This window comes from Rhagoletis pomonella, unplaced genomic scaffold, assembly GCF_013731165.1.
Source record: "Rhagoletis pomonella isolate Grant_MI unplaced genomic scaffold, Rhpom_1.0 Rhpom_scaffold_00854, whole genome shotgun sequence".
Lineage (NCBI taxonomy): Eukaryota > Metazoa > Arthropoda > Insecta > Diptera > Tephritidae > Rhagoletis > Rhagoletis pomonella.
This window is the reverse complement of record NW_023459408.1, coordinates 34,304-59,850: the sequence shown is the minus strand read 5'-3', so window position 1 is coordinate 59,850 and position 25,547 is coordinate 34,304. Positions and strand designations below refer to the sequence as shown.

The 25,547-nt window shown below is 34.0% G+C and overlaps 1 protein-coding gene and 1 pseudogene across 1 annotated transcript; one reads left to right on the top strand and one right to left on the bottom strand.

Moving 5' to 3' along the window:
- On the bottom strand, positions 1-1,167 carry LOC118751614 (protein ALP1-like; the record flags this gene model as incomplete). Its single annotated transcript, XM_036486433.1, is given in 2 exon segments — positions 1-483; positions 541-1,167. Coding segments are annotated over 2 exon segments (788 nt in total), but the record flags the coding sequence as incomplete, so codon positions are not given.
- An 18,218-nt stretch (positions 1,168-19,385) lies between these two features.
- Positions 19,386-23,055, top strand: LOC118751613 (annotated as a pseudogene).
- Positions 23,056-25,547: the final 2,492 nt, after the last annotated feature.

Below are 25,547 nucleotides of genomic sequence, written 5' to 3'. Positions count from 1 at the left end.
TCTCCAACGAAATAATGAGGAAACTTAATATTGCTGTCTGGTAAAAAGTCATCCTCAGGCAGGTCTAGTTGATCATGGAACAGCCTTTGACCAAATCCAGAATTACAAAGCACACCGCCGTCGCTTTGCGAACCGTACGCACCAATATCGATAAAAGTGAATGTGTAATTCGCATCGCAACATGCTAATAATACGATGGAGTAGGTACCCTTGTAACTGTAAAATAGAGATCCGGAGTTAGAAGGACATTTTAAAGTGATGTGCTTTCCGTCGATTGCGCCCACACAGTTCCCGAAATTCCAAATAGTGTTGAAGTCATGGGATATACGTTTCCACTCGTGCCTTTTTGGCACAGACAAATATACACTGCCAAGTTCACTCCAAAGCGCTTTGCAGGTTTCCAAAATTATTTTGTTGACTGTGAAGCGACCCATTTTATACGCTGTAGCGTACAAATGCTGAGTTCCCCCGTGTGCTAGGAAACTATGAATGTAATGCACACAAATTAGTATGAAAATTTCTTTAGAAATATTTACTTACTTCAATGTTAAGAATAGTCTCATTTCTGCAGAAATTGACGGCCTGTAGGAATACTTTATGAGGCGTTCCTTCACGAGCCCAAAGAGCAAATCAAACACCTCCTTAGTCATCCTCACCGTAGTTTTAAACTGCTCCGGGTCATTTTTGTACATTTCGTCAAAACTGGTTACAAATAGTCCATCAATGTCGCGACTTAGGTAAAGAGGTCTTACCCACTCCCGCCGCCGAGAATTAATTTTCTTCAAACACTCGCTAGCCTCGTGCATAAGTAGCACTATTAATATTATTTCGATAAAAGATGACATTATTTTTTTTAATAACACTCGAGGATACACAACAATTTTCACTGGCAAAAAACAAAACAAATGTCTATTTGATGATTTAAATTATTGGGCCGGCTTCCTATGAAGCTATACCGCCGTAAATAATTCGGCTTTGTTGTATTTGTTTGCGTTTTATTAACTAAATTATAAACTTTTTCTTATTTTCCGGTTGTTTACTCTACCACGTGGCTTGAACAAATGTCATCGCCGGCGCTGTCAAAACTTTCATTGTAGCAAGAACACACGCCACTCGCGCTGCTGTCAAAGCGACGCCAACGCCAACGCAACGCCAAAGTTCTATGTGGACGGGCCTTTACTCCACCAAAGTAGGTACTCTACTTTCTCTCATCCCTTACGAGAGATATTTGCTGCTGCCAAACGGGAATAGCAAATCTACTCTCTGTATACTTGTAGTACTGTAAGTACTTGCGTATTAAATTTCATTTCTGGTTGTTAGCGTACTAGTGATATCGTTTACTGCTCTGGTCACCGAAATTGAAAGGGTAAAAATAGAATATGGAAACTGACGATGTAAGGAAATGTTTACGGCCTTATTTATAAAAAATAACGTAGATTTAGACAGTTGTTTAATGTGACATTTTCACAAAACTTTTGTATTTAAGCAGATTTTTAAATCTATGTATGTACTTAAATTTTTATGAAAGTATTATTTCTCGTTTCTAATTTTCTATAAAACTATTTGCAGTCATTAACCAAAAAATAAGTTGTCAAAAACAAGAACTTAAGCAATGCTGCTATACGAAATAAAATTATTATTGGCAAATCAAAATTTTGAAAAGTGCCGATTTTCACATGCGATAGTTGGACATGGTAGCGACGAGATGTATGAGCATTTTTTTCTTAAGAGCTGCATACTGATTTAAGAAATTTTTTATAGAAGCAAATTTATTTTCCATTTATTGTGCGTAATTTTATATGAATTTTGAGTTTTTCCTGAGAGCCTTTACAAATAAAAACAAGTAAGAAAGTCTAAGTTCGGGCGGAGCCGAACATTAAATACCCGGCGCAAGTATTAAGGCTGTGTGCGAGTTGACCTAAATTTTAGTACCTAAACTAATATTCCACTGGAAATTTCCAGCACTGCTACAATTTAGGAATACAGCTGCTAAAACCGTGCGAGTTCGTTTGACAACCTAAATTGTTTGTTTTGGAATTTGAATTTGTTTGCTTTTAATAAATATATCTATAAAATGAATAAGTTTGTGGTAGCTTTGGACTATTTAACAATATAATAAATTTGCAACAGAAAAGGAGAATGCTCCATCCATCGAATTACACATAAATGCAAAAATCAAATAAATTTATACTTGCATCTTTCTGGATATTTTCTTTTTTGTGCCATAGCAATGATAAAAATTATTTAAAACATCAAAAAATCGTTGTTCATTTAATCGCTCGCTCAAATATATTTGACCGTTCAATTTAGGTTGAAAAGTATGCTCGCAGAAAATCTAAATTGTTCCTATTCACTGCGTTACCGACACTTTCCAGTGATTTAGGATTTTTCTCTATTTAGGTAGCAATTTAGACGTACTCGCACAGAGCCTAAATATATGTTTTCCACCTTTCCGAAAGCTACCGCTACATGATAAGCGGGTGTAAAAATTCAAAAAAAAACTAGCATCCTTAAATTTCGAAATATTTAAATTTAAAGCATTTCTGAAATTTACCGTTATATGAAAAGCGGCCGTAATTTTAGTCCGATTTCAACAATTTTCAACGGTTTGCTTTTATGTGGCAAGCACAATAACCATACCGAGTTTGGTACAAATTGCTAGAACCGTTAACGAGATACATATATGTGATCATAAGTGGGCGGTGCCACGACCATTTTCCAAAATTTTATCATAAACGTATTTCCTGGTAAAGAATTGTTGCAACCATCAATTTTGAATAAATTAGCTTTAATATTTACTGATTTATCGAGGATTTCGTATTTCTCGAAATTACCGTTATATGGGATGTGGGCGTGGTTACTTTCCGATTTTGAAAATTTTCGGGCATTTGGTATGCTGTACCAGGGTCAACAACTGTGCCAAGTTTGGAAGAAATTGGTGCAGCGGTTACCAAGATATACACATGTAACTATAAGTGGGCGTGGCTACGCCCATTTTCCATACATTTTTAATATTCTTATTTTTCGTCTGAAAGTCATTCTAAATGTAAATTTTGAGTGAATTATCTTCAGTAGTTACTAAACTATCGCAGTTTTCGTATTTCTGAAAATTACCGTTATATGGGAGGTAGGCGTGGTTATTGTCCGATTTCGCCCATTTTCAATACCATCCGTCCTACGACCGAAAGAAGTGCATGTACGAAGTTTGTTAAGATATCTCAATTTTTACTCGAGTTATCGTGTGCACAGACGGACGGACGGACGGACAGACATTCACCGCTTAATCGATTTCTCTTTTCATTCTGATCATTTATGTATACATTTGTCTATATCTATCTCGATTCGTTTTGCCTGTTACAAAGAACCGTTATGTGAACAAATTTATAATACCCTTGTGCACAAGTGCGCTCGGGTATAAAAATTCGATGAAAAACGTATCATTTTGATCCATTTGAATCAAAACGGCAACACTGATGATATCCCAAAGTTAAAAAAATAACTAAAACCGAGATTTCTCTGCTTTTCGCATCGAAAGAGTTAAAAGAAGATAAGGCACTGGAAATGCAACATAAAGCTCTGCCATTGCTTGAATTCCGGCAACAAGTATCAGATTTAAAATATCCGCTGTTGAAAACAGCTGCGTGCGGTATATTTTAAATTTTTGGTACAACATATAACTGTGAGTGTTTGTACAATGAAATTCTTAAAGTAAAAATACCGTTCACGTTCGCGTACCTGTTAATTATTGAAAGTTATAAAAATTATCAGCTTTTTGTGTTCGCGTACGTAAAAAACTTGCAAAGTAGGGAAATTGAGAGAGCAAAATGACATTTCATTTGAGGGAAATCTGCTAGTTTCTGCTGGAAAAATTTTTGCCAACAGCAATTTGCCAACAAAAAAACAGCAGATCAAAAACAGCTGGTTGGAATTTACGCAAATCCCAAAATTGAATTTGATGGTTTGGAAGTTAAAATAGTAAAATGCGACTAATTAAACTTGTAAGAAGTAAGTTTAGCCAGTGAACTGTGTCAGGATAAGACTTGGAATATGTTTTCTCACGGTTTCAATTTTATACTTTTGAATGTAAACAAAATTTTTATCAGCTGTTCGTCTAACTTGCAAGTTTCTGTAAGTTTTCTGTTCGCGAACTATTTTGGATATTTTGCTCTTGTGAGATAACATATGACATTTCGCCGGAATTTCGCTGTTGGACATATTTTACTGAAGATTTTAAAAGAACGTACCTATTGACTATCCAACATTTAACAGAATTGTTACGAACGGCTTTAACTGACCTAAAACCAGATTTTGAAAATCTCAGCAAAGGGATCTTTTGAATTTTCTTGTATATCTATCTTACGTACAATAGAATAATAATAAAATTAATGTTTTTCATTTCTAATAATAATTTAATTTAAAAATAAAATTTTTGTTTTTCTTGTTCTTTTTTTGTAGCTCTTTGTAGCATTTAGAACTTAGATGTGGCTCTTTTAGGCCTCGGCCTTGCCCTGGCTATAAACATTTTCATACAAGGCAGGATTAAACAGTATTAAAAATATGCTGCAGAAACACAACAGCAAACAACAGCTGAGCTAAGAAGCAATGATATGCTATAACAGCATGTTTGAGATGGAATGACATGGCATAGCAATGCATGGAATTTTTGAAAATGACATTTTAATAGATACGCTGGGAAGAAGTTAAGAAAATGTTTAAATTTATATTTTGTTACCTACTTCCCCGATTTGAAATCTGAAAACTATACCTATCATGAGCATGAAATGGTATTATAACTTTGGTCCGATATTTGTAAGTACCAGAATAAGAAGAGATAGACTCATGAAAATGTGTACTTATGTATGTGACCAGAACATCGAGCTGAGCCGACTTAGGCATATGGCAACCGAACTTTAGTTGGGTGGCCACTGGCTGAAATGGTTTTACAGATGGCAACTGCAAGCTGGCAACTGAGTTGCTATATTGGCAACTGCATTTTTGTGGTCGCTGCGGTAATAATCGAAGATTGTATACCAACATATAAGGTAAACTTCAAAATCTAGGGGGGGCTCGAGCCTGCCCCCCAGCCCCTACGTAGCGACGCCCATGCAAGTAACTACTTCTGATCCGTTGGCATCTCGAGTTGTTAAAAATTTATTGGAAAAACTGAATTGTAACCCAGCAAATCACGAGGTTTTTTTGACAACTTTTTTACAAGCTACGATCTTTTTGTTGACTTGAAAAACCTAGGCTACCGAGCTACTGGAACTGTACGAGAAAACCGAACTAAAAAATGCCCACTGACTAGCACGAACGACATGAAAAAGAAAGAGCGTGCATCTTATGACAACAGCTTTGACATGGAAAGTGAACAGCTACTGGTAAGGTGGAAAGACAATAGTGTATGTACAATGGCGACCAACTACGATACCATTGAACAATTAGGGGCTGTCAAGCGATGGTGTCCAGTAAAACGGCAGAAACCGACGTGCCGATACAACGATTGTTCCAAAATTACAACAAAAACATGGGTGGAGTAGATGAACTGGATCAGTCCATCGCGCTATATAGAATCGCTATTCATGGGTGTTATTTACATACATGTTGGACATGGTCATTGCTAATTCCTGGCGTTTACATGTGATGAGTAATGATGCACCCATGAATCAACTCATGTTCCGACGTCATATCGCACGATATTATCTACGCCACGGTGTTCAAAAAAATCGCGCCAGTCTGCGTCGGTGGTTCCAGGCCTACCTCAAGATGGAATTGGACACTACCCCACTAAAACTTAAAAACAGTTGCGGTGTGTCCTTTGTCCTTCAAGAGTGCGCAGGCAATGTAAGAAGTGCCTAAAAACATTTTGTGTCGAGAAAGTATGTTTCGAAAATTTTCATACTTAGGCGGTCAGTGTACTCATTTGAGTACACCCCTGTAATCTCCCGGAAACTATGTTTTTATTATTTTTTCTTTGATTTTATGTTCCCTTGTGCTATTTTCAATTTATAAATAAAGATGGGTCCAAAATTATGTTTGTACTTTTCATTTGACCTCTAATGGGTTAACATGGCGATGTCCTAGGAAGTGTCAATTGCCCCCTGCTGCATCCCTTTTCTGATAGTTCCGAACTAGTGCTAAATTCTATAGTTCCGAACCAGTTCTAAAATCGACAGACGAAAGAAAAAAGTATCATGATTTTTCAAAAATTTGGTTCTTCCGTGTGTGCGATTTTACGTTATTTTGGAAGAAATGTGTTTTCAATTTGAAATTAAATTTGTTTGAATGATTATAAGAAATGTACGTTTACATACCTTTAGCCGTAGCTGAGTATGCAGAGGTGCTCGCTGTTATTTCTTAGATTCCAGACTGTTCCAAGATGTTGAAATGTTAACACAAATTTTAGTTTTGTATTACCAAGCTATGAAAAAGCATCTGCGAAGCACAGAATATAAGCGTATTTGAACGAAAAAGCCGCCGAACACATATCTATGTAAAGTAAACAAGCCCCCCGCTGCATCCCTTATTCGATAGTTCCGAACTAGTTCTAAATTCGACAAATAAGATCTAGTTCGTTCTGCATCCCTTTTTCTATAGTTCCGAACCATTTCTAAATTCGTCACTTTAGATATAGATTTCTAGTGAAAAAAACTGAAAAAAAATTAGTTTTTAAAAGTACCACTTTTCGCCGATTTCGGACTGGTGGGGATCTAGTTCCTATCGGACTAGTTCCTTTTTGGCGATAAAGACCTAGTACGAAACTAGAAATTTGATTCACTAGTCCGCGGTTTCCCTGCAGGGTATGCATTTCCTGCTTAAACAATGAGCAGCGAACACACACACGCACTTGTAGACACTGTTGCCATTTAAGCCGTTTTCCGGCTAGATTTAGCCGGTTGCGATAGAAAACAGCCGGAGAAATTTCGGTTTAGCTGGCAGCCGATTTGTTAGCCGTTTTGTAAAAAACTATTAGCCCTTTTAGCAGATTTTGCTTGTCTTGTTTTCTTAAAATTCAAATATATACACCCAGAAAAAGGTTTAGTTATAATTACCAAGATTTTATTATAGTGATCAAGTGACATAGTTGGATATGGCGAAATAAATATCTAGTTCACGAAAGTTTGCAGTTTACTTGAGACTTCTAGTTGGGACAAATGTATATTTGTTAATAATTACAAAACGACTACCTTGATTGGACAATATTGTTAAATACTTAACACTTAGGGTTTTCTAAGCTTTTATTTAACTTGGTCATCCCGCGCAAATCGCGGAAATTTCCAATCGATTTTAAACTGACTTCCCGACAAGTTAGAGACTTGAAATTTTCAGCATTGTTCCAATCATGATGACAATGCAATTTAAAATATAAATGAATTCCCCATATGGTCCAGGGGTCTTGATTGAAAGGCGGTAAAAAAATAGTAAGATTTATGGCTAACAGAGCGTAATTTGCCAAAGAACGTAAAACCACTATAAAATTGTTAAAGCAGCCGGCGCGCCGCGGCGGTAGTCTAGCAAAGCTATCTGTGGCAAATTCTAAATATCAATCTAGTCTCGATATGAACCTCGTTGTAGGAATTAGAAGACTCCAGATGTCGCCCCGCCAGCAGAAGTTAAATAGTGCGCCCAAATATATGCCATGCTACAGCGGAAATGGACGACAAACCATTTCTTTAAATGAAATTAACAGCTGCTATACCTATGTACATATGTATGTTTATACAAGACGTGAGCACACAACATTTTGCTTGCCGAGTCTTTTGTTCTCTTTCATTGCAAGTTGAATTATTTTAATATCTATTGCAAAATTTTTTACATAAAAGAAAATAACACTTTTTAATATACAACGACTTTATGAATGGACTAAAAATTATAAAATAAAATAATGTAAAAAAAATATTTTTTAAAAACAAGCTTTTATTTAACCGTACAATCAAGGGAATAAAATGAAGTAGTGTAACAAAAGATTTTTTAGCAAGAAAATATTGTCAAAACTGCAGTAAAATGAATAAAATAAAATAAGTTAAGGTCTCGTTAAAGTTACTAAAAGCCATTTAGTGAAAGGAGTTATTCAAACTCTAATGAAAATTACTAAAAATGTGTACTAATTTACTTCTCAAGTAGCACACTGGTGTATAACTTAGTGTATATTTATGAAGTTTGGTACATATGTGTTAAGATTAAAAAAAAATAATATTTTGGTGTACAGTATATTTTGCTTAGCTGCCCATCCTTCTTTGCACGAAAAACTTGAGCGCTCAACCGAAAAAAGCACTTAAGCGAATTTTCTTTACTACTTCAATGAGGAAGGTATCCGAATCCCTATGAAACCAAATAATGGAGGAGCACTTACCACGTAGAAATTACTGCAAGAGAAATTTTTTCCGAATGGTATCTAATTATCTATATAACTACATAAAATAATTGCCGTTTCCGTTGTTCTGCGAGATGAGCAAAATAAATAATAGCTTGTAAAATTAGGGTAAGTGTAGAGCCAGTGCAGGTAAACGTAATACTTTCTTTGATAATTGATAATACAGTATATTTTGCTTAGCTGCACATCCTTCTTTGCACGAAAAACTTGTGCACCTAACCGAAAAAGGCACTTAAGCGAATTTTCTTTACTACTTCAATGAGGAAGGTATCCGAATCCCTATGAAACCAAATAATGGAGAAGCACTTTTCACGTAGAAAATAATGCAAGCGAAATTTTTTTTCGAATGGTATCTTATTATCTATATAACTAGAAAAATTGATAGCCATTTCCGTTGTTCTGCGATATGAGTAAAATAAATAAAAGCTTGTAAAATTAGGTAATTGTAGGCCAGTGCAGGTAAACGTAATACTTTCTTTGATAATTGATACTAGTTGCACAATTTTTAAGGCAGCTATTGCCAATGTGCAGGTATGTTGAATGCATCTATCGGAGCAGTTTCCTTATAAATGTTAAAAATAATGTCTCAGATGCGCATTTTGGGGTAGGTATCTTAAATGTGCACTTAAGCATAAAGGCAGCAAAGCAAAATATACTGTAGTTGCAAATTTTTAAGGCAGGTATCGCTAATGTGCAGGTATGTTGAATGCATCTATCGGAGCAGTTTCCTTATAAATGTTAAAAATAATGCCGCTGATGCGCATTTTGGGGTAGGTATCTTAAATGTGCACTTAAGCACAAAGGCAGCAAAGCAAAATATACTGTATTTGTCTTCCCGTCAGTACTTCTTCTCAAATCAAAATTCTGCCTTTAACGTTTTGGTACTATTGATTCATTGAGATTAGTACGAAAACTGCACCAGCTCCTAAAATGCACCACTCTTTTTATTTGGTTCACAAATTACTCAACGTTGACAAATGTCATTACGCATTCGGCGATATGCCGATTTTAATACCAGATTTTAATAGTAGTAAATATTTATTCCGCAGCCATTGAAATGGAGATACTGAAGGAATATTCCGCAGATGATATAAAATGTAAACTTGTTTGTTTACATCCATATGATCCGGAATGTAGGCAGAATAACCAGTTTTTTAATGCTAAAAAGGCGTATTCTTTCCTTTAATTTACACTTTGTAACCCCGTATACATATTATTCCTTCATTCAAATGAAAAAGACAACACTTAAGTTAAAAACATTCATTTTATTATCTCCGTTTTTATACATACATATGTATTTTGTAAGACACTGACATGTATCTATTTTAATGGAAAATTCTTAATGATAAATACATAAATAAACAGGGTAGGGTTTAGTAAACATATCGTCATTTTAAGTACAAAACCTAAGAATGAAAACAAACAAAGAAGACGAAAAATGCGTGGAGGTTGAGTGCGATTATATTGGCATTTATCATCAAATATAATAACTGAAACTGAATAAAAATTAAAGTGTTTTGCAACCACGTAGCATCAGCACAGTTCGATTTTTTCTGACCACAAAAGTGCACCCACTTTCCACGCAAATTTACGCCTCTTTGCAACCCAAACCAACGCACAAACTTGTTCAAATCACAAAGCACTTCATTTGGCTGCAATTTAGTTTGGCATCCCCGAAGTTTCGCATTAAGGTAGCTATGGAACGGTAGAGGGAGTTCTCCTGATTGCAAATATATATACTTTTAGCCGCAGCAGGCTTATAGTTTTTAAGTTATTTGTTGTTAAAGTTTGTAAATTGAACTAACCTCTCGGTGCTATTTTACACAATAAACATTTTATTTATGTACACACTTCGGCAAAATAGTTGCAAATAGCAATTATCTCTTGATAATATAATAAGAATGTTTGTTTACAAAATTACCTCTTTCCGCAATTCCTGATAATTTCTGTGGGCAATTGACAATTGTCCAAAGAATTCACCAAAAAATGAATATTGAATACACCACACAGGAGCTTTGTTTCTTTACAGATATTTATCACTAGCAAGGCGAATTTGCACAAGATAGTGTTATACCCAGTGTTGCCAGAACTTTTTGGATGAACCGGCTAAATTGGCAAATAAAACCGGCTAAAAACGGCTAAAATGTTTCAACTAAATTTCACATGTTTTATTTAAATAAATCACGAGTAAAAATACTATTTCTTGGAGAGAAGTTACAAATTCGAGCCGGAAAAATTTTGCCAGCAAGAATTTGCAATTAGGAAAAACATATGATTGTGGCACATGGTTGGATTTTTTGTCGACGAACTGGAGCCATGTTAAAATGAAAAATGTAAGTTAATACTTGTTTACTTAATTAATTTAGTTAATTCCAATGATTTGAAAGGTACTCGGAAAAAAAACTATTTATTACTATTACTATCTGATATTTTGAGTGATAATTCTCGCTGGATTTTCGACGAACAAACCTATTGTCTTCCCTATAAGGCCCTTTCAGACTGACCGATTCTCAATACACTCAAATAGAAACCAATACACATAAAAAACGCTGTAAAAATTTCCCTTCAATTTTAAGGCAGTAAAACAACGACCTTAGGTGACCATCAACCGAGGCCATATGTTGACAAGGGATGCAAAATCACAGTTACACAAAAGAACTGGTCAGATTTTTCATAAATCCCTTCAATTCTGATGTAAGATATGATGCTAAAAGACTGCAGATCTCCCATTTAGATGACCAGTCATATGACCGGCAGATGTCTCGTAGGATTCCCAGAGAGTTTTGCTTTACATAAAAATTTGTGCTCTTTTATTTTCATTTTGACTCACTTCAGTGTTGGTTCCTTTAATTCAAATTGGCATTCGGTTTTTGGAATTTGAATAAGTTCTCAGCAAAAACGTTTGTTTAAAAAAATACATATGTGTACATAGTGCGTGAAAATATCAATTTTTCCATTACCTTAAACCTTTGGGATTGGGCAAAAATTATGTTTTTTAATTTAGGCAGAATTGAATATGCGCTATCTGGGAAGACAATATCTACATGTAATTCTGTTTGTTGGCACTATATCCAAACACAAACGCATCTTAAGAGTCTTAACAGTGAAACAATTTCTTATTTTCTAAGTTTGCGAATAAAACTTCACACCTAAAATTAAGGCATTTATAACAAACATTTTATGAAGAAAATCCCTTCTTCGTTTAAAATACAAATAAGCGAAATCGGCCCAATTTCATACAATCCTGCCTGACATGAAAATTTTCTCCATGATAAGGCTAGTAGCCATTTATAACAGATTTTGGGTCGGCTGTAGGAGTTTTCGTTGACAATTCTTTCATCCTTTGTTTACAGTTTCGCTAAGAAAAAAACAAAACCAAAATATTTTTCTTTCATTTTCTTATTATTAGGAACCTTTATCGTTTATTTATATTTTAATTTGGCCAGCCAATTGGCAATAAATCCCAACTAGCATATTAGAGATGATAAAATATGACTTACACTTCGATAAATATATCTAAAACACAAGTGAAGACACCGATTGGAATGGGTGGAACGTGAGTTTTCAAGTAGTTTTCAGTGAAAACTGGTTTTCGTTTGACAGATTTTACAAGGTTTTAGGTCGAAAACCAGTCTTAGCAACGAAAACAAGTTTTCGATGGCGGTCTGAACATGGTATTAGCCGTAAAGAATAATAGAATAAATTTATCGTGTAAAAATAAACAAAGCCGAAGAGAAGGATGAAAGAAAATGTCAGAAGAGTCAATTATATTAATACTTCATTTTTCTATAGGAAATGTGTTTTAATTGCTTTAAATTGTGAAAATATGATTTGTAATAATTAATAAAGAAAATCTGGAAACTGTGGAAAAGTGTGATTTTAGTGAAAATAGTCGTGAGTTTCAGGCATAAGTGCAGAAACATAGCAAGAAACGAAGAAGTGGACGTTGTTCACCCTTATTTTCTAATTCTAATGGTATACAATTTTTTTGGTGCAAACTTATACTGCAGGTGTATGGCTTTAAATATGAGAAAAGCTATTCACTTTACAAAAGGCATATTTTTCATTTGCTTTCACAGCGATAAACACGAACGACTGTGTAAATGATGGCTAGTAGCGATTTTTATGAATTCTCGTTACGCTAATACGCTAGGTTGTAAACTTAGCCTAATCCTGAAACTCGGCTGGCCGCCATATTAAAGCTGTATGACTACTATTTAGCTAATTTAACAATTTCATTATGTACATTGGCTCAACTATGCCACTTTATGGATATTTTCGACCCTGTTTTAAACAGCGCATCTCTTAGAAAATTAAAAATGGCCAAAAAATCACTACTTTCAAAATATAACTTTTTCCAGATTTATTTAAAATCTTCAAATCCTCATAAATTTTGAGGCGCTCGATTTTTAGAGGGGGTAGGACCGAAATTCACTCGACAGAATGTACCTCGTTTTTAAATTAGGAACTCACATTCATATATATTCGCGATTTTCATGTCTGCATATTATGAATACTGAGATTTATAAAAATAATAAAAATAAAAATAATATATAATTCTAAGTTGTGCAGATTAAAAAAGAGCTTCGGTGTAAATTTTATGTCTGAGTTAATTTTAAATTTGATTATTAGTAAATTTTATTCCTCGAATCATTTCGTACTCTTCACACTCATGGGAATATATTTATGCTAGAATATGATGTAAATGATTTACCATTATGGTGTATGATTTGAGCCAATTATGAGTACGTATTTTACACCAACGGAGTTTATTTTATGTTCTAGAAACAAGAAAACTTGTATACCACTGGCATAATATATATACCGAAAATCAAAAAAAAAAAAATTACGGTAGGTGTAAATAATACACGAAATAGCGGTATAACCTTTACACTGAATCGAAATAAACTGTTCAAAAACTGCGCCTAGAAATGGCATATTTTTTATATTGAAAATGTATATCACGCCGATGCAAAAAATACACAAAATATTTTGGTGCATTTTTGACTTTTGTGCTACTTGAGTTCGTTTTTAAAAAAGCTTGTCGCGTACATGCATAATTGGTTAGGTATATATGTATATGTATGTATGCGGATATTTAAATGCCGGTTTGCTATTCGCGCGACAAGCTTTTTTAAAAACGAAGTAAATTAGTACAAATCGTTAGTAATTTTCATTAGAGTTTGAATAACTCCTTTCACTAAATGGCTTTTACTAACTTTAACGAGACCTTAACTTATTTTATTTTATTCATTTCACTGCAGTTTTGACAAAATTTTCTTGCTTTGAATGTCAAAATTTTTTGATTATCGTCTTAGAACTCAAAATGTGTATAATTGGAAGCTATATCGAGCTTTTTCGAAAAAATCACCAGGTTTATAGGGGTAGTTTTTACCCAGGAATTCAAACATGTTGACATTTTTATCTTACCAAGCAATCGTGATTGATAATAAATAGAATCTGCAACTCAAAATTGACAAAATCATGAATTTCAATTTTCAAATTGTCCAACTATCCCCAAAAATTTTCTAATATTCTCAATACTATATACCATCCTATTCTATTTTTTCCGCCCTTTTCAATGCCATCAACGGAATTTCGTTATATTTTTTAAGTTCGAGTTATTACCGATTTTTCTCAAAAGCAGAATTGCTTGTTTCTAAGGTTTTTTACGACGGAAATGCTTTTCCCATAACTGATTTGTTTTTTTTAATTATCCTAATCTTGGGGCAATGTTTTCATTACGCCGAATTCAAAATTTGAGATATTGCGAATTCGCAATTTGGCTTTGCAAATCTCTTTGTATGTAATGTTTTTTTGCATTTTTTCGAAGAACAAAATTAATTTATTTCTTAGGTATAATCATTATTTCTCCTAATTTTTAATTTTTTTTAATTTTTTATTTTTATTTTTTTTTTTTATACAAGCTGCAAGAAGAAAATAACACAAAGAATATATGTCTTTATTTCTTTATATTCAAGATTCCGATATACTTATCCTTGACTGGAAATTCCAGATTTTCATTTTAAATTTCAACAATATCCATCGCCTCAGGAAATTATACGTACATACTATATCAATATATCAAAAAAAGTTGCTATTACTGTTTATATAAATAAATTATAACCATTTTAAATAATAAACTAACATTGAGAACTCCAATTTAACTTTGTGTGCGTCATAACCCCCCGGTGCGTATGCACGGCGGTAAAAAGAGACAAACTATATATGTGTGTATGCTGCTATTGAGAAAAATCGGTAACTTAAAATAATAAATTCCAAAATTCCGTTGATGGCATTGAAAAGGGCGGAAAAAATAGAATAGGATGGTATATGGTATTCAGAATATTGGAAAAATTTTGGGTATAGTTGGACAATTTGAAAATTGAAATTCATGATTTTGTCAATTTTGAGTTGCAGATTCTATTTATTATTAATCACGATTGCTTGGTAAGATAAAAATGTCAACATATTTGAATTCCTGGGTAAAAACTACCCCTATAAACCTGGTGATTTTTTCGAAATAGCTCGAGATAGCTTCCAATTATACACATTTCGAGTTCTAAGACGATAATCAAAAAATTTTGACATTCAAATACGATTCGCTAATCCGATATCAACAATTTTCAACGGTTTGCTTTTATGTGGCAAGCGCCATAACCGTACCGAGTTTGGTACAAATTGCTAGAACGGTTAACGAGATACATATATGTGATCATAAGTTTATCATAAACGTATTTCCTGGTAAAGAATAGTTGCAACCATCAATTTGGAATAAATTAGCTTTAATATTTACTGATTTATCGAGGATTTCGTATTTCTCGAATTTACCGTTATATGGGATGTGGGCGTGGTTATTTTCCGATTTGGAAAATTTTCGGCCATTTGGTATGCTGTACCAGGGTCAACAACTGTGCCAAGTTTGGATGAAATTGGTGCAGCGGTTACCAAGATATACACATGTAACTATAAGTGGGCGTGGCTACGCCCATTTTCCATAAATTTTTAATATTCTTATTTTTCGTCTAAAAGTTATTCTAAATGTCAATTTTGAGTGAATTATCTTCAGTAGTTACTAAACTATCGCAGTTTTCGTATTTCTGAAAGTTACCGTTATATGGGAGGTAGGCGTGGTTATTGTCCGATTTCGCCCATTTTCAATAGTTTCGTTAAGATATCTTAATTTTTACTCGAGTTATCGTGTGCAAAGACGGACGGACGGACAGACAGTCACCGCTTAATCGGTTTCTCTTTTCATTCTGATCATTTATGTATACATTTGTCTATATCTATCTCGATTCGTTTTGCCTGTTACAAACAACCGTTATGTGAACAAAGTTATAATAACCTTGTGCAAAAGTGCGCTCGGGTATAAAAAAGATATGAGAAATGATAAAAACTTATCAACTTGGCACCAACTTGGATACAATAAACAACTGTATTCGTCTGATAGTCTCGTAGTTTATTTTTGTTACGATTTCTACCGGTTGTGGGGCGCACACATGTGCCTTTTTAAGAAGTTTTACTTCTATCACGTGTAAGGTGTTGCACTCGTTCTATAAAACTAATGGTTTTTTCTCAAGTAGTTTTGCTCAGTGGCAATTTATACATATGTATGTAAGTAGTAGCGGCACATTGGGTGAACTAAATGCATTCATACATACATATTTATGTACCACTGTAGGTACAGGTAGGTTAAGTGTGGGTGATAAACCCGTGTAGCATAGTTAAATACCGTGTACATAATAACAATATTAGATTGGCGCTTACACATATGTTAGTGTTTGGCCGAGCTTCTCCTCCGACTTGTGGCGTGCGCCTTGATGTTGTCACACAAAGCGGAGGGACCTACAGTTTTACGCCGACTCCGAACGGCGATTGTATTTTTATGAGAAGTTGTTTTTCATGGCAGAATACACTCGGAGGTTTGCCATTGCCTGCCGAGGGACGACCGCTGTTAAGAAAAAACCTTTTTTTCTATATTTTTTTTGTGATGTTGCTTTGACCAGGGCTTGAACCCAGGTGTTGCGGAGTGAAAGCGCGCACTGTTTACCACTACACCACAACTGTGTACATACCTGCAATTAGAATGGGGAAAAATGTTACAATTTCGGCATGTGACTGAAAAAACTCTAAAATACACACAAATTGTGGTTTCCAAGACATGTACGATGTGATTAGCACAGCTTCATCCTTCAACTTGACAACACGCGGAAAATTACCCGATTTGCAGGGAATTTCGGTTTAAGTGGCAATCGGGGAATGGGCATTTTTTCGGGGAACTGGGTATATTATTTTTATATCTTAAAGTAACCAAATTAGACGAATATGTTAATTTTTAACCCTTTGTAGAACGACATTTTTTCAATTTGAATCGCAATATCTCCACAACGAGACTTTTCGCAGATATAACCTGTATGTCACATGAAAGCTAAGATTTTGGACTAGATTTGTGGAAGCTTAGAATAAAATCAACTGACCAGTTTTTGAGAAAATGCCCGAAATGTATATTTTCAGCAGCCCGATTTTTAGTTTTCAGGCGGTAAAGTTATGTCATTTCAGCATGCTACTGTGGATGCTTTCGTCACTCGCGCGCACTGCCGTGCGCTGTGATAATAAAAAACAATCCACTTTTCATCTAATAAAAAAAACAAGGCACATATTCGTTTACATATGTATGAATGTACACCCCGCGACAAAATGGTACGATTAATCAGTTTGGGCTAATTTTTTCACATTAATTTGTATTATTTGTTTATAAAAATTTAGGTCATTGCCTAACAAACACCATGTAAATACTAATTGCAAACTTTGTACAAAAACAAGAAAAATTTAACAATTTGTCAAAACAAATTTTCACAAAAAAAATTTATTCAGAATTTTTTAGAAATTCAAAATTTTAGCCCATTCAATTTTAGTAAAACAAAATACCAATTTCAAGTGTACAATATTTTTATTGATGGTGTTGCGCATTTTCTTCCATATAACGAATGTTCGCATTTATTTTATGTGGAAGAAAAATGCGCAACACCATCAACAAAAAAAAAATACCAAAAATTAACAATATTTTGTAGACACTACAGGCATGCACCTTATTGTACACACTAAAATTGAATGGGATATAAAACTGCATACTTTGAATTTTTATAAAATTCTAAAAATAACGTGACGAAATTTTTATGAAACCCTTGATTTCTTTTAATTTTTGTGCAAAGTTTGAAATTTGAAAATTAGACAATGTCACTTTTATAAAAAAAAAATATCTAATTAAAATTAATTTAAAAATAAATAGCGCATGGGTGTATAATTTTCTTTTTAGCGCACAAGTCCGATGTTAAGCCGTATCCTATTTCAGCTACTGCAAATATTTCTCTTTTTATTTCAGCAAAATTAATTTTATACATCGACTCGACGTTGCGCGAAATAGTTGTCGGATCAGGTATGAAGGTCATGACGTCTATATTCGGACCAAACTTAGCTCCCATAGATACGAAAAACTCTGCGATTTCTTTTGCACCGTCATCACTGACTATTTTAAACGGTCTGCAGCTCCTCACTACCCATTTTGTGAACATATCACCTGCAATTTTTTTTGTGTTTGTGTCTGCAGCGATTTTGGGCACTAGAGAATTCGCTCTTGACTCATCGTGGACGTAGCACTTATGCTTCACCAAATTTGATGTGTTTTTTTGTTGTATTTATATATATTCATACATTTTCGGCAAACCAAAAAGTCAGTCACCTCAACGCCATCTCCAGTCTCTATACTCCCGAAAATGTTCCACACTTTGCTACGTCCTCGCTTTGAACTTATTTTGTACTCTCTAGACAGGACTTTTACCTTTATTTCACCTGCATCGGTTGCAGGGGATTTAGTTGTGGACACCTATAACAAGTCAAGCATATATGTACATATTTTTTGAATATTTAGCACTTATGTATGTATGTATACACAAATAAAAAATAACACTCTATTTTAAATTTTGCTTACATCCATAACACTCATTTCTATCTTCGTCTTGACGATGACTGCGAACTGCGTGGCTTGCGCTAACAATTGGTAATGAGTTACTATACATATATGCAAATCATGATTCAATAATACAAGGTTCGATAAACTGACAGTTGTCCCTCTCGCACCGCTCCCTTAGCAGTGGCACAGTGTTGCTTCTTTGCAAATTTACATCGAAACAGTGTAGCTTTGGTGTTAAATAAAAGTATAAGCTTTTGTGCAATATGTTTATTTGTATATGCATATGAAGCATATTTAACTGATGAAAACATAAGCATTGGATGTTTACATCAATCTCATAGTAGTCTTATTTTAATTTTGAGTCATTTTGCAGTTTTTATACGGCTAAATAGCATATAAATTACGTAATTCACGTAGATATATCAATATTACGTTCAACATTTCGTTTAAAATGCCAGATTTCCTGCAAATATATTAGAATTTACGAAAGGAATTTCAGTACTAATTGGCTACTTTGCGTACTTTTCTACTACCATTTTCGAAAAAAGGGATCGCATTCTTGCCCTTTCTCTGTCCTTCGTAAATGCAACCTTTTGTAAGGGAGTGTCAAACCGCAGCTGTCAATAATTATCTAACCTTGTATTATTGAATCATGTATGCAAATGTTCTAGTGCACTCGGTTGTCTTGCTATGATTTTCCGCTATTTTACTTCAACCCTTCTTTTTGGTTTTACAATTTGCTTCACCACAGAACTCAAGTGCGGAACACAATGAAGACAGTGGCTACAGTGCGCCATCTGTCAAATTATTAATACACATGTTCTTATGGAAAGCATTATTTTGAACGCGACTGAGCAACATTGCGACGGTCGACAGCTGTAGCTGTCGCCAGATTAGATCTATTTCTATTTTGACAAGCGACAGTATGCGCTCTTCTTCTTGAAATCACTCAAGCGTGACATTTGCTTGACCGCGTTTTCTTTTTCTTAAGCGTTCTAAATGAAATTTAATTAATAAAATACATTTAAATACAGATTAAAAATGGATTTCGAAGAAAAATTAATCGAAGAAATTAGAAAACAGCCGATACTCTACAACCTTGGTCTTAACGATTACAAGAATTTAAGAAAAAAAGGATTCAGCATGGAAGGAAGTGGCTTCTGCTATGAAATGTGATGGTTCGTATAATTTATTACCATATAAGCATTTCTTTGGTATAATTATAACTTACAATTGTAGAAGTTCAATACAAGAAGCGCTGGAAAGATCTAGGTGATTGCTACAAACGAATAAAAAGATCGCAGCAGCTTGCTTCGGGAAGTGGCGCTCCAAGTCCTAAACGTAAAAGGCGCTATATGGAAGCAGTATCTTTTCTGGACGAAGTGCAATCTTCCCGAAGGTAAAGAAGTGTAAAATTAACAAAGCGCGTTCATTTAAAGTCTGTGTGAGTGAACCTATTTTAAAATATATTTCAGTTGGAAATGTGAACGAAATTGACTTGGAAAGCACTATAGAGGAATTACCGCCTTTCACCGAGATAAATTCAACAGAGGGTTCCACTATTGAGTCTCCACGAACCAGTTCCAGCACGCGCAAGGTTCGTATATTGCATTTTGTTGGGACCGGTTTAGTTATTTGTACAACGAATTTGGGTTGCCGGGCCCAAATGCGTGACCCGAATCAAAAAACTTCACACGTACTTGTAGGCAAGACTCTACGCTTTATATGAAAAGAAAGTTATTTACTATATCTGTGCATTAATCTATACTAATTATATAAAGAGAAGTCCCTTTTTTTTGTAACAGGTAATCTCGCGAACGGCTGGTCAGATTTTCATGAAATTTTGTATACAAATAGCTTTCGGTAACCACCATGTTTTAGGCTAAAAACATTTTACTTTTTTTCGGGTAGGTGGACCAGGAACCGGTGTAATAGAAAAAATCTTATTATAGTCCCATATGCTTCAAATTTAGTACGTAAGTAGCTTTTTAGCATATATAAGCATATATGACCCATTTTTTCCGGAAAGTGGTCCAGGGACCGATCTATTCAAAAAAATCGAATTTACGGTCCGGTTTGCTTAAAATTCGGTGCGCAGATAGCTTCATGTGATCAATTTTTTCCGAGAAGTGGACCAGGGACCGATCTATTCCAAAAAATCGCATTTATGGTCCGATTTGCTTAAAATTCGGTAGGTAAGTAGTTTTTTAGCATATATTAGGACGTATGGTCCATTTTTTCCGAAAAGTGGACCAGGGACTGATCTATTCGAAAAAATCGTTTTTACGGTCCGATTTGCTTAAGATTCGGTACGTAGGTAGCTTTTTAGCATATATTAGCATATATGATCCATTTATTCCGAGAAGTGGACCAGGGACCGATCTGTTCGAAGAAATCGTATTTATGGTCCGATTTGCTTAAAATTCGGTACATAGGTAGCTTTTTGCCTGGATAAGCTTATAGATTCCTGTTTTCCAATTTTCATGCAATTTCGAATATAAATAGCTTTAAGTAACGACCATATCAAGGGGCGAATTCCTCACTAGGCAAGATTTTTTTGCGCCATTCAGAAAGAACGGATACTGTCAAAATATAATTATAATATATAATATATCTCAACTAATTTATATTTAGAAAGCCGTTTGTTAGTTTTCGCAAGGCTCGAGAGCGGCTGAACCGATTTTTTTGAAACTGCCGCACGTGTCCCAAGGATGGTTTTAGGCTGAAAAAAAATCTATATGTAAAGGGGGCGTGGCACTTCCCATACAAACCGAATTTCTCATGCTACATATCTCTGAAAGTGTGCATGGTAGAGTTTTGGAAATTGGTATGGAGATATACGAAATCAATCGCATACCCTTGGAGAAAAATTTTAGCTATAGTAAAAAGGGGTGTGGCATCTCCCATACAAACCGAATTTTTCATACTGCTTATCTCTGGAAATTTTTTGGTAGAGTTCTAGAGTTTTGTATGGAGATGTACGAAATAAATCGCATACTCTTGGAGAAAAATTGGAACTATTGGAAAAGGGGGTGTGGCATCTTCCATACAAACCGAATTTTTCATACTGCCTATCTTTGGAAGTGTTCATGGTAGAGTTCTGGAACTTGGTGTGGAGATATATGAAATCAATCGCATACTCATGAAGAAAGAGGGCAACTGTTGGAAAGGGGGGCGTGGCTCCTCCCATATAAATCGAATTTTTATACTGCATATCTCTAAAACTATTCATGGTACAGTACTGGAACTTCGTATGGAGATATGTATATAGTTGAAATCAAGCCCATACTCATGGAGAAAATTTGGGCTATTTGAAAGGGGTGTGAGGCCTACAAACCTACCGACCTTTAGCTATCTTCGAATGATTTTTTTTATTCTTCTGTAGGTGTGTTTGTGAGTGAAATCCTCCTAAATGGTTGTACGGATTTTAACGAAACTTTTTGTGTATTTGAGTGGGTCTCTGGATGGTTTCGTTTCACAATTTAATCCGACAGTTGGCGCTGTGGTTGAGTTATTACTAAAAATCTTATTTATGATCCGATTTGGCTAATGTTTTAAATATGTATGCAATACTATTGCAAAAACGTGCTGCCAAGTGGTGCTGAAGTCGAACTATTACTAAAAATAGCCAAGTGAGAAAAGGGGCCGTGAAGGTCAGATTAAATCGACCTTTTGCACCATTGAGTATATCGACGGTCCTGCGTTGCAATTGGCCCAATGGATGTGATTTTCCAATATTATTATGCGTTCAAACTTTTAAGGTACAGAACAATGATTCGCACCCATTTTGATTTGGCACCTACTATACTGTAAAGCTTCTAGGACATTCACTATAGAACCGGGTCATTGTTGCCGCCAGGGAGTGAAGAGGAAAAAATTTATTTCGCTTTGCGAATAACCGTGCTATGAAATGCCGCACAACTGGAGAATTTCAAGAACGGATATAACACTTTCCTTAGGTTATTTAAAGCGGCAAATGACCACCAAACCTTAATCTTAGCAGACAAATGTGCCAATGAAAATCGTAAACGTGAATTGTTGGTGAAAATGTTGGACCAAAAAGTTTCAATAAAATATATAAAAATTTTGGGCGGGACGAAGTTCGCCGGGTCTGCTAGTTTATTAATAATTCCGCCCCTCCCCCTCCGCCACCCACCACAAAATCGTTGTACAAATAACTAAACATTTCCCTTTTTGTTAGATTTCTTTGATTTTTGAAAACATTGTGATTCATCAAATAATTTGAATTCACAGGAAAATCAGCAAAAATTCAATGACTTCTTGGATCACGCTGCGCAAAGCATATCTATGACTTGCGCTGAATTTTGTAACCAAACTAAAGAACTAGACTCCACTTCCCTCCATTTTCAAAGTTTAGCCAACAAAATAAAGGAGTCCGGCTTGTCCATGAATGCTGTAAACGACATTGAGGCGAAAGTGTCTGCTCTGGTTTTTGCGGAGATGCAGAACTATTCATCAACTGAATTTTAAAAATTTGTTTTGCAACGTTTTACCTAACGCATTCCAATAAAAGTACAATCATATCATATCGCACACGATCTTCAAAGGGGACGCAGCTCAAAATAACACGTTTGCCAGAAACTGCGAAAAACGACTTTAGACTTTACCAAAGGGTCTTTTCAACAAATTATAACAAGAATTTGCTCCAGCTTTTGCTCAAAGGTAAATAAAAGCTCTGCGTACATTTTTAGCGCATAATTTCAAAAATTCCAAATTGTGAATTGTGTCACTTTTGAAAATCGTGTGCGATATGTATTAAAAAGATCTCAAAATGGTTGTACTCGGTAATTTAAATTAAAATATTTATGTATACCCTTGTCTCCGGCTAATTAGTTACGTTTTGACCACATTTGGCAATATTACTTTCGTTTATTTAATGTTTTTTTTATAAAAATCCAGAGCTTATATCGAGGTGTCGATATATTTAAAAAGCGTCATTCAAATCCAAACTTCCAACTTTGTAAACAAATTTAAAAACTCAACAAACTTTGCTAATTTTCCCAAAAATTTCAAACTTATTTAAAATTTTGAGAAAAATTTTAGGTACGCAGTTTTATAGCCCATTCCATTATTTAGTATAAGGTGCAATTTCAAGACGCTGAAAAATCGTGTTGATTTTTAATATTTTTTTTTGCTGACGGTGGTGGGCATTTTCTTCCATATAAAAGAAATTTCGTCAGCAAAAAAAAAATCATTAAAAATCAACGAGATTTTCCAGCATCTTGAAATTGCACCTTATACTAAAAAAAGAAATGGGCTATAAAACTGCATACCTAAAATATTCTCAAAATTTTAAATAAGTTTGAAATTTTTGGGAAAATTAGCAAAGTTTGTTGAGTTTTTAAATTTTTAAGACATTGAACAACCGGCCCTAAATAAACGAAAGAAATATTGCCAAAACTGGTCAAAAAGTAACTAACTCAATTAGCTGACAAGTGTAAGTACAATTATATATGTTAAAAACATCTCAAAATGGTTGTAGAACAACTAATTAATGTAGGTATAAGTACCTGAAAATTAAAAAAAAAAAGTCTTTTGACAGTTTCAATTAAAGTACAAACTATTACTTCTCTGGATAAGATTATTAATTAAAAATATTAATACTTTTACTTACTTAATTCCAATAAGTATAAAAATATGAGTATAAATTATATATGTTAAAAACATCTCAAAATGGTTGTAGAACACTTATTAATTTATGTATAAGTACCTGGAAACTAAAAAAAGTCTTTTGCCAGTTCCAGTTAAAGTACAAACATATTCCTAATTTATTTATAAAAAAAAATCTTAATTTATGAAATATTAATAAAATGCTTTTTTACAGTTGAAATATGTACCTACATTTTTATTTATAAGTATTTAAATACACATTTTTACATATACATATGCACATATCAGTAGTATTAGGTACAAAACTATGCAGGCCTTTTCTGCTGACCAAATTAGTCGGAATTGAAATGCCAAAAAGTCCTGTTTAATTTTATTTAAATATTTTCATGTTTTTTTCCTTGAAATACAAATATCGTTACTTTAATTCACAATGGCCCTAATCAACATTTTTTTTTAATTTAAAAATAGTATAAAAAGAATATCAAAAACCGGTAGGGCTTTCTAAAAAGTGGCATGTAACTCCGTTGTTTTTGGTGCTAACACTTTAAAATTTTAATTGAGTGTATTTTAATAACTATATCCTACCAAAATCTGTGAAAAACGCAGTTTCGTAAAAAGTGTTGGTTAGGGTCTTTGTGAATTAAGGTAACGATATTCTGATTTCGAAAAGATGATAGTTTTTACAAAATCATCCTTTTACAATTCAAAAGCTACTTTTACAGTACAAAAGTTATACCCTCACGGAAAAAAGTATTTTCACAGAGAATTTGTAATAATGTATGCAAAAAATTCTATTTTAATTGTTTTCGTTGATGTTTTATAAAAATATGCAACAAAAAACATTAAAGCTGTAATTTCTTTTTTATAATTTTTTCGAGCACGCATTTTTGTAGCCCATCCAATTTTAATATAAAGTGCAAGTTTGAAGTTTTTAAAATATCGCGTTGATTTTTGGCAATTTCTTTACACATTTTCTTCAATACAAAAAACATTTCCGAATGTGTAAAAAAATTGCCATAAATCAACGCGATAGTTTAAAAACTTCAAAGTTAAACCTTTTATTAAAATTGGATGGGATACAAAAATGCGTGCTCGAAAAAATTATAAAAAATTTTATAAAACATCAACGAAAACAATTAAAATAGAATTTTTTGGATACATTATTACAAATTCTCTTTGAAAATACATTTTTCCGTGAGTGTATGTAATGACCCAAATAATCGTTCGCAAAACTATATTATACAGTACTCGAAAAGATTTTAGAGTTAAAATTGTTTGCAATTTTTCATAAAATTAAGCTAAATTAAGGCGATTGGCCACCTCTCAGTTGAAAAGGTTGGCCACATTCCTCAATTGTGGCAAAATATACTTTGAATATATGAGCAAACTATTAAGCTACATGATACACCATATTTATCAAAGGTTCAAACTTTATACAAAATTTAGAAAGCTACATCTTTTTAATTTCCAAGCTAAAAAAACTGTAACCCCAAAAGCTCTGGAAACTCGTTTAAAAAGTTAGAAATTTCAATAGAATTATGTAGTTTTTCTAAATTTTGTATAAAATTTGAA